The sequence below is a fragment of the Acanthaster planci genome, linkage group LG12 (assembly GCF_054643075.1).
Source record: "Acanthaster planci isolate LZ-2023a linkage group LG12, COTS_SCS, whole genome shotgun sequence".
NCBI classification, from domain to species: domain Eukaryota; kingdom Metazoa; phylum Echinodermata; class Asteroidea; order Valvatida; family Acanthasteridae; genus Acanthaster; species Acanthaster planci.
The window spans coordinates 7,542,006-7,555,826 of NC_141788.1; the positions used below are offsets into that span (position 1 = coordinate 7,542,006).

Genomic DNA, 13,821 nt, shown 5'->3' on the forward strand with positions numbered 1-13,821 from the left:
TTTTATTTAGGACATTTTTTCAGACTTGACAGGTTTCGCTGGTCCGCGTCATGCACATTAGTGTTAAATTACGTGCGTACACGTACACTTCTAGGTCGATTACCAGCGCCAACTAACGAAGTACACTTCATGTACTTCAGCAAAATGGCAACAGCTTCGCCGATTATTCAAGCTCTTCGAAATTTCTTGTCTGGGGTATGGTAATGTTACTGATTGGTATTGTTGAGTTGTTATGAATCGAACGTGTGGAAATTTAAATAATCTGACGGTTTTATTTTTTTCTTTTGATAAAACTGACATAAAATAGACTTGCGTTTTGGTTAGCCGCTTTCTCGAGATCGAGGTCGGAGGTTGTTCACGTCTCGGCAAAGGGACAACTCTCCATTCACTTTGTACAGGGATTTGCATGTTTCCCTCCTTTTTTGGCAGCAACGTGATAGAAATAACTAAAACCTTTCAGTACAGTGTTTGGAACGTTTATAGTGCATAAATAGTGAAATTTCAGGCACATTTCATGTAAAGGTTAAGAGTTTAAGTCAATAATTCAGATTTTCCCCGTGATGTAGACCGCCGCGCTACCTGGAGCTGGCTACACTGTTTAATGTTTTTGCCCCTTTGAGTTTTGAGTGTGGAAGATGTAGTAGGCCTACTTATAGCCATCAACTGACCAATCAGAGAAAATCATCAAGAATCAGTGACGTCATCCTGACATCGAGAATTGCCAATGCACTGACCACGCTGACTGTCATGACTGTAGGCAGTATCACCAGATTGTAACGTCATCCTACAATAATATACCACAAATACACCAAATCTTAATTCCCATATGTCATGCCTGATACTCATTATGGGGCGAAATGTTTGTGTCTGACATGTCTAAAGAGTAGGCCTACAAACAGAGCTTTCTTCTCAAAACTTTGACCAGAGTTAGGGCATCATCTCCGAGAGTGCCACAACTGCAGTTAGAGTTGGGGGAAGTCGGGGATAGTCTTGAATGTTATTTCAGAATCATATCAATTTCTATGGAATGCAGGCCCTATGAAATTGACTTTTGCCCACCTGTGTATTGTATTTCTCTTCAGAGGAATCTCCAGGCCAAGTTACAGCTTCGCTATGCTCCAGAAATTGCCCCAAGGTAAATCATTTTGGGCTCTGGTTTGAGAATTATTGAATTCCTGTCTTATTCAATTCTGTTCATCTGTGCTTGTGTACTTGTATCTTTGCCTGTATATTATTTTCTTCTCGGAGCATTAGCAAGAATCCTAAAAATTTTGCTATTAAGAAAGATTCTGCAAGGGTTGAAATGCCAGGATTATTGTTCTGTCTCATCAGGTCCATTCCCGAGCCCAATCTCCCAGATGGCGTTTCCCACAAGCTCGCGGAGAATTACTACTTCACGAGGGACGGGCGGCGCGACTCCAAGCCGGCCACTTTAGTCTACTCCAGTGTGAAGCGTCTCGCCGAACCGCAGCCGGCCGAGGGGTAGGTCTCCTCAGATGCCATGTATCGCCACAACCTGCCATGATTACTCTCATGCCCCTACCTGACATTAGGAGAGTAAGCCATTCAAATGCACCCGTAAAGTTACAAAATGCTCTTGTGTGTCCAAAGAAGTCACTAGTTTCCATTTGTTTGGACTGCCAAAGACACATTATGATTCACTCAAAGACACACTCTCGTCATACTGGTTAGCTTCCTAATGCATTCGTAGGCACTGACCTCATAAGGTCACTTTAGTCAACCTCGACTCCATGGGCTGCATGCTCATTCCTTCAAAGAGGGCAAAGGGCACGGTATCGGAACCAACATGGTGCCTCAAGATCTTATCCATGGGAAAGGCTGCACTTTAGTACGCTGCAGTCGCTGGTTGGCACTATTTGAAAATGTTAAAGAACACCCACGATAAAGCCTCTTTAAGGAAAGGCACTCATAACCTGGACATTACTCGACACCTTGTACATAAACCCTACCAGACTGATCTGAAGAGCATTTTCTAAGGAAATGCTTCAATATTTTCTCTACTCAATTCGACTTTTTAGGACATGTTATCACTTTCTAATGGCTGATGTGTCACTGCAGGGCAAAATCAGGGATGTGTGGAAGTTTCCAGTGAGAGGTCATGCTAAACATTCGCTGAACTTGGAAACAGGCTCTTTTAGTGAAATGTTTCCCCTTGTGTTATCTTTCCGCAGTGGGTCTGGAACTCCTGCTCTTCGGAAACCGGTCACCCCTGGTATTCCGCCAACGTGGAAGCTGTCCACTGACGAGCCCTACCTAAAATGATCAACAGACAGTAGTTATTTTGTAAATACATGTAGATTTAAAAAATTGTAATTAAATACCAATAATTTCAGAGACATCATCCTGCAGTTGTAGGAGTGTAAGTTTTTTTCCCAAATTATAACTTCTTAGGCATTTTTGCTGAAATGCAACCTGAATCCTACAAAATCTTCCAACTGCCTGCCTGTCAAAATCAGATATGGCCTCAGTCCTCCAAAATCCTCCGTTACTGCTTGAGTGTGTTCCATTGAGGTGTGACCACAGCCTGGGTCCTTCAAAATCTCCCGCCAATTCCTGTCACAGCGCTGAGGCAGCGCAAATGATATGGAGGAGTGGTAATTATTTCATATGTAATGTAGGCCTCATTTTATGCCTAGCTGAGAGTAAACAAGCCAAGGTCCAGCCCTAGACCTCGACACAGTGCATCTTTTTGCAACCAGCCACTGTATTTTTGCTGTATAGCCTTAACCCTCCCAAATCCTCCAAAACCGCTCGGAAGATTTTGGAGGATTTGGAAAGGTTCAGGTTACATGGGAAGTGCAGTAAGATGGATGCATGCTTACACTGTATAAATCTCCTACCAACTTGTCTGAGCAGTTTTCTTTCCCTTGTAATCAGTGAAGAGCGGAAGGGACATTAGAGTTGCCCAAGCGTGTACCAACCTGGAACTTGGGGGAGTGTTGTAGCATGTTAGTTTATGCGGAGCTGTGGGATGGGCGGCTTGTGCATTCATTATCACATACACGGGCACCTACTTGATTCAACAAAGACTGACCATTCGAGATGTTCCTCCAGCACGTAGGCTCGGTGCAGCGTTTTATGTTTGCTAGGTTCACTCGTTCCCGGGCATGCTGTGGGGTGAAAGGAATGCTGCATTCTGATATGTGCGACACATTGGAAATAAAAGGTTGTTATGCAGTAGTTAAGCGGTTGGTTCACGGGCAGTTTCATTTTGGTCTGTTAGCACGAGTCCTCTCTAAAACTGATTCATTCAATTCAGCTTAACACAGTTGGGAGCAGTTTTTGAGGAGTCACCTGTTAGGTCCATTAATCCTCAATACCGGCTTCTCTTTCAGTGAATTTCGGTTTATGACCACGCGACGCTTGGCTCAAGACAACCAGAGATTTAGGCTAGAGACTTAAGTGTCTTCATTGGTTTGGACAGTCGGAGATGAATCCAAAGCTGCAGAGCTGGCAAATCGCCTTTGAGGTAGCTTTTAGCACGCACACCGGCCTTCGTATAATTAAACACGGCAATGGCCTGCAAACTGATCTTTCATAGACTCCTTTCGGCTCTTGATGGTTTTTCACTGCTTCTCGGATACACAAATAGAGGTGATCCTATCCTTTTTTGCCGTGAAAATATCATTTCCCAGCTTCACTGTGCCGTGCGAGCAACAAGAGAACGGTACGGAGACATTCCTAGACCGGTTGGTGGTTGAGCAAGCATCACCCAACACCGCGACAGAGAGACAGCGATGCTTAGACAAGATGTATTTCCCCAAATATCTGATCAGTTTTCGTTCCCGTCGAAACGTTAGCCTTCACTGACAACCGAGCCGGGGTTTTTACGCGCGGCACACCGCCGCGCCGCGCGTGATGTTGTTTGGTCGTCGAGCAGCTGTGGCAATGGCGGTTATTTGTTCTAGAACTTAGACCCTCTCGTCGGCGCCAATTAAAAAGCTGTTAAGGTACTCCCCTGCATATCAAGGAGACCTTGCATTTGCCTGTCCTTTTATGGAAATGAAGGCGTCTGCAGACATCATGTTTGCTTAAAAAGAGATGTCTCAGGTGATGCGATTTGAAATATCGACTCTATGCTTCGCTCTTTCATGGTGAATCGCGAGAGATCAATTTTGGTGTCTTAAATGCGTTACCGACAGCTGGAAAAATTGGTCCAGATATTGAATTGAATTGGCCACCGGGCTTCAATATTATTTTAGCCAAATCGGGCTCGTACGAAAACGGGAATGACACAAGTGCACATGCGTGCACACCAAGGCTCACCTGCCCAGAAGTACGTCCACTCATCCGTGGTATGCGTGCAAGACCACAGGGGAGGCGTAAACCAACGGCTTTGGACAAGAGTTCATCGTCTTGTGGCCGGTGTAGAATTCCGTAAATAAAATGGATCGGGTAGGCTGACGAACTAAAAGCCTGTTTCCACGTTGTAACTGCTTCGGAGATGTGGTTGCCTATTAATTTATCCTGAAGTGCGGGGAAAAAAACAAACAAAAAGAAATAAATGGTCCTTCACAAAAAACTCGACTTGGCAAATTCCGATCTTGTACACGTGCAAACTGTACCCATAATTCAAAGTGGCTTGATGCACCCACCCAACACCCCCCTGCTTAATCACTGGGATTCACACGCTGTGCCCGGCATTGTTCTAACCATATAATACCCGTGCCGTTAATTTAGAACAGAGCTAAGGTTTTTTCGATAGAGTTGAAGTCTTTCATGCACTTTAAGGATCACATGATTCAGCATTTAGATTGGTTTAAGTTAAGCTCACGTTTTTCGAAATTGTTCTGTGGTAACGGAGGTCATGTTAGAGGTACTGATGTCCCAAATGTGTACACGTACATGCTTGATGTTTCTGTGAAATTTGTGCTCCAAGGAAAAAAAATTGATGTGTAGTTTTACAAGAACAAAACTTCACATATCAGAAGTCAGGTATCTATGGAGTCTGTAAGCCGTCAGGGCTCCCGATGCAGCTGTCAGCTCCTGTAATTGAAATGGCCCTCTTATTTCATAATTCCGGCCATAATGACGCGTTTCCCCGGTCATTTTATACTCTCGATTGTCATGCAATATCCCGGGCCGCGATTTCACGAGGGCTCGGGTTCCGCACCGATCCGGTCCCCGCTGGCGTGTGCGCAGAAAAACAAAAGTTTGTCCTGCTGACAAGAGTTTTTACGAGTGTCGAAGAAAGCTCGCCAGGCGTATAGGATAGCATGCTCTTATAATACTATCACACGACGAAACAAGTCGTCGGAATGACCCGTTGAGTCCAGTCGTTATAGATATTTCGTAAATGTTGTCAGTACTGCAAATTTTTCTTCGAACACAAGCAACTTTTTTTTCCAACAGCACAGACATCACAGTGAAGAACAGCTCGTTGTAAAAATAACTTTCTATAGTTTGGTGGGTGTTATAATGGTTTCAAGTCATTTTTATGATTCCTAGTAAATGATTTTACTCAGATCAACGCAGCACGTTACGTCACTTTAACATATTATGGCCATTGCGAATAACACGGTGCGAAGTTTAGTGAGCGGCGAACGTTCAGTGGAAACCTAAATTAGAAAAAAAATACTTCTGTGGGGGAAAAAATAGCAAAATTTTACTGCAGCTGTTGTGCTGAGACGAAAAAAAAAATAACTCTGGCTTTTCCTTACTCTGGGCCTTTTTACGAACAAATCAACGCCCATTTGGGCCAAAAATACCTGAAAGGGGAATCTATACTGTCATGTTGCAAATTATACAAGAGACAAGAGAATAATTGGTCGCTCCTTAACTTTTCTTCCAAGATATCAGTTTCAGAATGCGGAGAGCTGAAGCCACAATTCTGCTCCATTTCATTTCAAGCCACAATGGGACAGTGCGACATTACTACATACCGGCATGAAACAAAATGTTGGGGGGGGGGCGGGGGAATCTTTCAAACTTTGGGGAATTTTGCCAATTGTAGGCAGTTGCTTATTTGACCAAATAAGGGCGAAATGTCTTCTTGCTGAGCAACAGTTGTTCTCTTGTCAAATTCGGGTTTCAAGGATAAAAAAAACAGTAATTACCTGTATTATTAATGTCATGAAGAAGCATCAAACGACGCGTTGCCGAATGTCATGAGAGAAAAGATTGCTATTCACGGATTGGGTTCCGTCCTGTTAAGTGTCTGACCGCAACTGCCGAACTGTAGTTACGGTCCATTTCTGTCCGGACTGCTCTGTAATTGATTCTGATACACGTGGGCCGCTTTTCTCAGCAATAGACGTGATATATTAAAACTGTTTAGCACGCTAGGCGCAAGTTCTTAAACTTAGGCTTTGTGATTGGCCCAAGCGGGCTGCCGCTGTATACCAATTGGACGAGGTTGGTGAAGATATAAATAGCGAGGTTCTAGCGGCAGGTACACCCACGGAGCTTAGGCTTGACGAAGGAGTACAACAACCCGCCCGCCCGCCTGGCCGGCCGTCAGAACTCATCAGTCACACACACGTCAGCCCCAGATCCTACTGGGCCTCCTCTCACTGGGGGCTGGCCTATTTTCCCGTCCACCCCTCGCGCCGGAGCGAACGCGGTTGCGGTCGCGATCGCGGTCATTCGCACCGGAGCGCCGGCCCGCCGACTTGGCTGAGCGGCAGCGCGCCCCACGAACCTATCAGCCGCCTCATTGGGACTTCTGCAACGGATGACTGGTTTAACCCGAACCAGCACATCTGAGGTCTCGACCCTCTTCGCCCTCTTCATCGATGGCACTTTTCAAAGATGTTAATTGATTAATTTGAAGAAGTTTGCGTCTGTTTCCACTGTTTTCGCTCCCTCTTCATTTTGCAACAAGACCAACATCTTCAATTTGGCTCATGTCGACGGTAAGGAATTATTGATTCCAAACAATTTTTTCGAACGTGTTCATCTTGGTAGAGTATAGATCAAGGATAATGATGACAGAACAATCAGTATCGGTTGAAGCTGTAAAAATTGTCTAAAAAAATTAATCTTGTGTTTGTTAAAACCCTGCAGATGAATTTTCGACACGACTGTGTAAGTGGAATTTTTGAACCTGCTTTGAAGAATCGAATACAGTGTTTAAAATTTTAAAATGGCACAGACGTAAAGCTAAGCTCTGGTCAGAAACAGGGGCAATATTGTGTTTGTCGTAAGAGCTGAGAAAATTGTCTGAGAATAAGCCAGAAACTTTCGAAGCCCCCCAATTTTTTTTCCATTGAACTTAAACATTTTGCATCGAGATTTAACGATCGAATATTGTTGGTTGTTACATCGCACATGCATTGACGAGTCGCAGCCGTGTAAAAGTTCCGATTTTGTTGTTTTACTCGCAGGAATGGACAACTATATGGTCCCAAATTTAACATTGCACGTGCATCAAGACGAATCACACCTGGGCATCTCGTCTCCATCTCCGACTTCCGCCGAGGCCGACTCTAGGTCCGGACCACGGCTCAAAGCCGGCAAGATGGACCCCCCTTCCCGGCCCCCGACCACAAGAAAGGTGCTCCGCACCCCGAAGTGCGCCCGGTGCCGCAACCACGGCGTGGTGTCCTGCCTGAAGGGTCACAAGCGCTACTGCCGCTGGCGGGACTGCCAGTGCACCAACTGCCAGCTGGTGGTGGAGCGGCAGCGGGTCATGGCGGCCCAGGTGGCCCTGCGACGGCACCAGGCGACGGCCGAGGACGCGCCGGTCGCGCCCGGTAAAGAGGCTGCCGGCAACGGAGTCGTCGCTCCCACAAGGAAGTCGGTGTGCGGAGCAGGGAAGGGGGTTAACACGTCGGGCGGGAGTCGTAAGATACATTCATCTAGAGGACAGGGACACAGGGCAACATCCGTCTCCAAAGACATTTTAGAGGGTAAGCGTCAAATTTACTAAGTCCCTTAACATTTCACAAGTTTATGTTCATGTCTATCACTTCAGACAGAGTTTGCAGAGCCATCTGATTTTTGCTAGAGGATTTTGAAACTAAAAATTCTTCCTTTAACTCCTTTTTTGTAATAAGTTTCAAGCCTTTTCATCGGATTTGACCTAAGCCGACAGGGAAAATGAAGAAACGAAAGAGGGTTTAGACCTTTGCTTATCGGATGCTCAATTACGCAGTTTTCGAGACAAAGAGGAAACTACATTAATATCTTCTATACATGCTTTGACAGAAAACACATCCGCCTCAAGGTGGTGACAAATGTTACAGAGTGACGTTGGCAAAATGTTGCAATGCCGTTCAGGCGAAATTTGGTTTAAGTTTTTGGTTTTATTTCATAGCGTTTCTCCATAAAACAAGAATGGTAATTTTTGTGGCCGTTCTTCACAGTTTCGGTGAGAAGAGATTTGATCTCGTCATTTTTCAATGTCAAGAACAAAAGATTCCAATCGACACGTTTTTGATGTGCAGAGTTCACCGAAAAGAAAACCTTTCTCACAGAAAGCAAAACCTGGACACGGAGATATAGTAAAGCAGAAGGTAACTGGCCATTCTTGCAAGACACTTGTCAGTCTTCTGCAGACAGACAGACAAGTTATCTTCTCCTAAATGGAAGACTTACGTCACCATTGTTTATTGCATACGGCTTTATGGTTATGGATGGGGGGGGGAGTCTTTATGGTTGTGTGGACGTTCACTGTACGTCGTGATAAGCCAATTGAAGAGATGTGTTTTCTGTGTCAGTGCAGTGTTATTTTCATAATACCTACTGTTCGGACTGTCTTGCTAATTTTGGTTTTACTCTTGGGCCACTTTTGGGTTTAGCATTTGTATAGTGCTAATCCGCGGGTTAACATAACCAATAATACACGTAGTTTGCTGTTGCTCTGGCAACTTTGTTGCTGTGCGCGTGTCCCTTTTTGCTAAAAAATTAATAAATGAATGCATCTTCTTCCATATAACCACTTTTGTAGAAACAGTATTCAAGAAATAAAACCAAGTCTGTGTATTCTGTATCCCAAAATATTTACTCCTTTATAATTTCTGTTTCAATTGACATTCATTTGGATGGGGATAACCCACTGGCCACACATATCGTAATTTTGGAGAGCTTTCGTTCATTTTCACATCGGTAAAATCCGTTTGAAAGCAGCTGCGTTGTTCGTAAAGTTGATGTGGCACTTTTCAGCCACCGTATCCCACTAGCAAGGCGCCACTTTTGCACGTAGAGATTGTGGGAGACCACTTTCTCCAAGATACCAGTTACATCATTAATGAGTCTAGCTCTTTAATCTTTGAAAGAAGCTCACTTTATAAATTTATTACTTTTTCACTACTGACCTCGATGACGTGATTTTCTGTCACCGGCAGTCGATACGAATGCGCATGCGTTCATTTTTAATTGCTTGATGGCGAAAAATACTGATGCCACCCTGGCACAATGTTTACATTTGAAGTAGGCCTGGAAGTTCTTCCGGAGTGATTCTCTGTTTTCAAATCGAAGAATTCCGCTGCGCAACCCGAGCATATGATGGAATGATTTACAGAAATATCCAGAAAGAATCAGGCACGCAAAGAGTCCTTCAGAGTGATGACAAGGTGAAATCCGATACAATTTCGTTTACATTTTTCATGGTTTCATTCGTATCAAAATCATTCAAAATGTTTTAAGCTGACAATGGAAGGGATCAGAACCAATCAGCCTGGATCGCGTCAGTGCGTGGTCTCCGTTCAGTATCTTCCCCTATGCAGGGTGGTGTTGATTTCACAGAAGCCCCAAGCACTGTTTACTTTCTCGATTAGAACACAGCTCTTCCCCGGGACAGACTCCCCGCGTCGCCGTCGCTCACCGCGTTTCGAGCCGGACACCCACCGGTCTCAACGCCGTGCGTCACCCCGGGGCCAACGTGACGGGCCTCGCCATCGTTTGGTTCCACTCGTACTTTTTTTTTCTCGAAACCCTGACATCATGACAACCGATCTGCTCTCCTTGGCTGTTTTTGTTTGCCCCAAGCCCTTGTTTGACACCGCTTGCGAAGTAGCTTCGTGATGTTTTACAGCGGACCTAGCCTCTTGGCATGCTTTCTGGATTTGTCATTCACGCTGATTCGTTCCGCAACTTTATATAACTTGTGGTTATGTTGGATCTTGAAAAAAAATCTCAAAGTATACACGGTGTCCTTTAGCCGCATAACGCTACACTCACCGAAAACGTGTTGGCGTTTCGATCTGTGGGAAATCGATTCCAAGAAATTTCCCAAATGAAGTTTGTTTTGTGTATAGTATAATCCAACAACCAGAATCAGAAGCCATTACTGCGGTGGCACAACGCTCGTGGACAGGTGGTACGCGCGCGTTAGATGCCTCTTTGGTTAACAGGGTGTCGTTATTTGCCAATTTGCACGCGCGCGTCAAACTGAAGAATGTGCGTGTGAGTGCGGTGCCATCGGACTAGGCTATAGTTGTACAGAAATTTGGCGGCACTTTACACTGAAATAAGCCAGGGGCGTACATCCCGTGGGTAGGGGGATCCCCAGTTTTTGGACGGGGGTGGGGTGGTGGTCCATAGCATCATTCTCCCCTCGATTCTTGTGCCAAGCAACAGTAAAATGGGCAGAGTAATTTATCATCATCCCCATGCAATTAAGAGACGGTATTCACTCAAAAATTCAGAGTATAAGATTGAGTGGGCCTGTTGTTTTCAGAGACGATAGACAGACGGACTAAAGGATTAAGATACCGCGCTCATAACACTCTGGAGGATACAGCCTCTAATATTCAGCAGATTTCATAGTAAAACTATGTATAAGAAATACATCTGAAAAAGCTTCATGGTACGTCCGAGCCACACTACATTTTTGTCAAATCACTTTTATACTTCTGTGGACGTTTCAATAACAAATGCCTTCACGCGAATTATTCTGTTTTGGACATCTAAAACGCTGTTAAATTATGGACTATTTTTAACCATTTTTCGTGTATGGTGATGATAATTTTGAGGACACTTTTTCACACCAGGGATACATTTTTTTATATCACTTACGTTCACAGTGATTGTTCAGAATGTTTTAAGAGAAGGAAAAGGGAATTAGGAAGGACTAAAATACAATTGAACGGCATAATTTCTCCTGTAGGTTGCCGTAGTAAGGGTAGTCGCACGACCGCACCAAGCACCAGCGTCTCTGCCCGGCCGGTCATCTTCCTGCCTCCCTCCGTCAGTGAGCGGATGAGGAAGCGACGCGCCTTCGCCGACAAGGACTTGGAAACGACCATGCTGCAGAGAGAATGCCAGTGGAGCCTGATGTACGCGGCTCAGGCCAGTCTCTCCAGGCTCCCTAGCTCCGTGAACCGCCAATACCACCCCCATCATCGGACTCCGGGCGGCATCGACGCGGTGCGGGAACCACCGGACCACACTGCCGGGTTTCTCCGGCGCCTCTTCCCTAGCTACAGCACGACGACCTTGGACGCCGCGCTAAGAGGCAGCGCGGGCAACCTCCGCCTGGCCATAGAGAAACTCGTTACGGCCTACGCAGCGACACCGACCTGCGGTCCCACGGCACACCCACTTTTAAGCACAGGGGTGAATCTTGAGACCACTCCTAGCTTACCATGGAACCTGTCGCCTCCAGGGAGTAAGATATATGAAGAGGACGATGGTAGAACTAACAGTGCACACTTCGAATGGGGAAGTATCTTGCCAGTTAACAAGCCGATCCAGAAGTTTTCAATTAACCGGATTCGAGGAGAGGGTTCAGTGTCGGCCTTCAGTTCCGTGCGCAGAGCGGAGAACTGGGCCTCCGATTCTCGATCCCGGCTTGGCAGTGTCGAGAGCGAAAACGATTACTCGCAAGATCTCAGTGCAGATCTAGCCCCTGCGGGTGATCGGAAAAGAGACAGGCTTGACGATTCCAACGCCCAAGAAATCTGCCGAAACGCCAGCCTCACCAAACGCTTTGCGAAAACTGTGTCAACAAAACGATTATCGTTCTCTGTCGACTCCATCATGGGTAAATCATGAAAAAAATGGAAAGTCTGAGTGCGACAATCCTGAAAATTAAACTAAGTGATGGACCTAGTCATGTTGTGAAGCCCTCTCGCTTTAGCTGGCAGCAAACCAATGGCAACTTTTGCATGAACTTTCTTTTTTGTAGTACTGTGGCCTCTGGCCACTTTATGTTTATAAAACAAAATTGATAGGAGATGGTAAATATCGCACCCCACAGGATCTAAAGCCTTGCCTTCAGGCTACAATTTGATTAAGTTAATCTCCTAAGATGAGACTCAGTCTGCATCCGAATCTCTTGTCTAGAGCTAGGTCCATATCACTCCACTGGAAATGCGTGGAGACGCGTAGACAATAGACCTAGCCGTAGCTCTGGAAGCCCGTTTCGGACACGGCCTTAGTCTAGCTCCACAAGCCGTAGTTTTCACAGGAGGTACTGCGTGGCCACACTTTGTAGTGCCTATTTGGTTCCATTAATTAACCAATATTCAAAACTGATTCTGGAATCGAGGGAAACAAACCCGAGATGTCAGAAATGGACAAAGATTTGGCTTAAAATCCTCAGTGGCGGCGAAGCGGGACTTGGTGCTATTGTGAAGCACATGCAATGAACCAGCCAGGCATGTTCAAACCATTTGCCATGGTTCCATACTCCAGCCTTGATTCGGTCAAACCACACTGGATGGAGTACACTGGACTTCTGACTGTTAGCATCTTCATTTTCTATTGGAAATAAAAACTGCTTCCATTATCACTCCTTGTGTCTTTTGAGGCCAGCGAGCTAGAGATTTATCAAGAAGATGGAAAACGGAAGCAAGTAATGATTTGCAGAAGCTCGATCGAAATAATAGAATAGTTGGAACTGCTTTATTTATAATGTGACTTTAACAGAATGAAATCTTGTGTCTTTAGACAATAACACAGTACTTTGTGTCTTGTTTATGTCTTGCTGACCAATTAAAGGTAATGCATTTACATTAGATTACTAACTTGTCCACGAGTACTTTGAATTTCATTTTCCGTAGAGGCGTCATTGTAAGTCCATTCTTGGTATTTGCACTGACCACGAGTCTTTTTTTGGGGCTTGGCACATAAAGAGGAGGGGGTGCCTCGTTACCAAGGAACGACGTCCCTTTTGGGTGATAAATGTGCTCGTTCGGGCCAAGATGACGCGCAAACTTCAAAGAATCTTTTTTGCCAAAATGTTAAAGTTTCCCGCCCATATTGACAAGTGAACGAGCACTTGTATATGTCAGCATTTCAAAGACAAATCATTATAATTTGATTGGATAAACTTTTGTACACAGGGGCCGTACTTAAAGCTTTACTAACTACTAAAATAAATTAAGAACTACTACTGCGCATGTGCGAATAAGGGCCATTCGTAACACTTCGTCGATGCTTGTCTCTGGTCTTTTCTTTATGGAGAGGAATACCACTGAATCTGCACTTGCAATCGTCGGAAATCAAAAATATAATAGAAATCGTTGAATTTTTTTGTTGTCGGTTATCACTAGATTAGAAAAAAATTCGATATTCCGAAATGTCAAAGAACCATTGTCGAATTCTAGTGAACGCAGGCCATTTGGTCACGATAAAACATATTTTTGTTTACAGTGGGGACGAGTTTACAATTTGGGCGGTGAAAGTCTCCTTCCCTGAGCTAGATCCACTTCGAATTCCAAAAGAAGGCATTATGGGTAAGAGGATTGGAGGAAATCAGAATGGCTGATTTGGAGTGTCGAATCACGGTGTAACGCCCCGAGGACGTTACAGCGGGGATGTATTTCACTCCACATCCCTACAAATTATGATGGACATATTACACCACCTGGTCGGTTCCGCTCCCGTCAGGAGCGACCGAAACCCGACCGTCCA

General features: G+C 45.0%; 2 protein-coding genes across 2 annotated transcripts; both read left to right on the forward strand.

Moving 5' to 3' along the window:
* Window positions 1-68: 68 nt before the first annotated feature.
* Window positions 69-3,206, forward strand: LOC110977790 (NADH dehydrogenase [ubiquinone] 1 alpha subcomplex subunit 7-like). The gene is made up of 4 exons (XM_022232229.2): window positions 69-195; window positions 1,083-1,135; window positions 1,333-1,482; window positions 2,193-3,206. Exons 1-4 carry the CDS (start codon window positions 130-132, stop codon window positions 2,281-2,283), a joined length of 360 nt encoding a protein of 119 aa, XP_022087921.2. The 5' UTR covers window positions 69-129; the 3' UTR covers window positions 2,284-3,206.
* Window positions 3,207-6,393: 3,187 nt separating this feature from the next.
* Window positions 6,394-12,925, forward strand: LOC110977710 (doublesex- and mab-3-related transcription factor 2-like). The gene is made up of 3 exons (XM_022232057.2): window positions 6,394-6,875; window positions 7,347-7,871; window positions 11,072-12,925. The coding sequence occupies exons 2-3, from the start codon at window positions 7,349-7,351 to the stop codon at window positions 11,956-11,958; spliced, it is 1,410 nt and encodes a 469-aa protein (XP_022087749.2). The 5' UTR covers window positions 6,394-6,875; window positions 7,347-7,348; the 3' UTR covers window positions 11,959-12,925.
* Window positions 12,926-13,821: the final 896 nt, after the last annotated feature.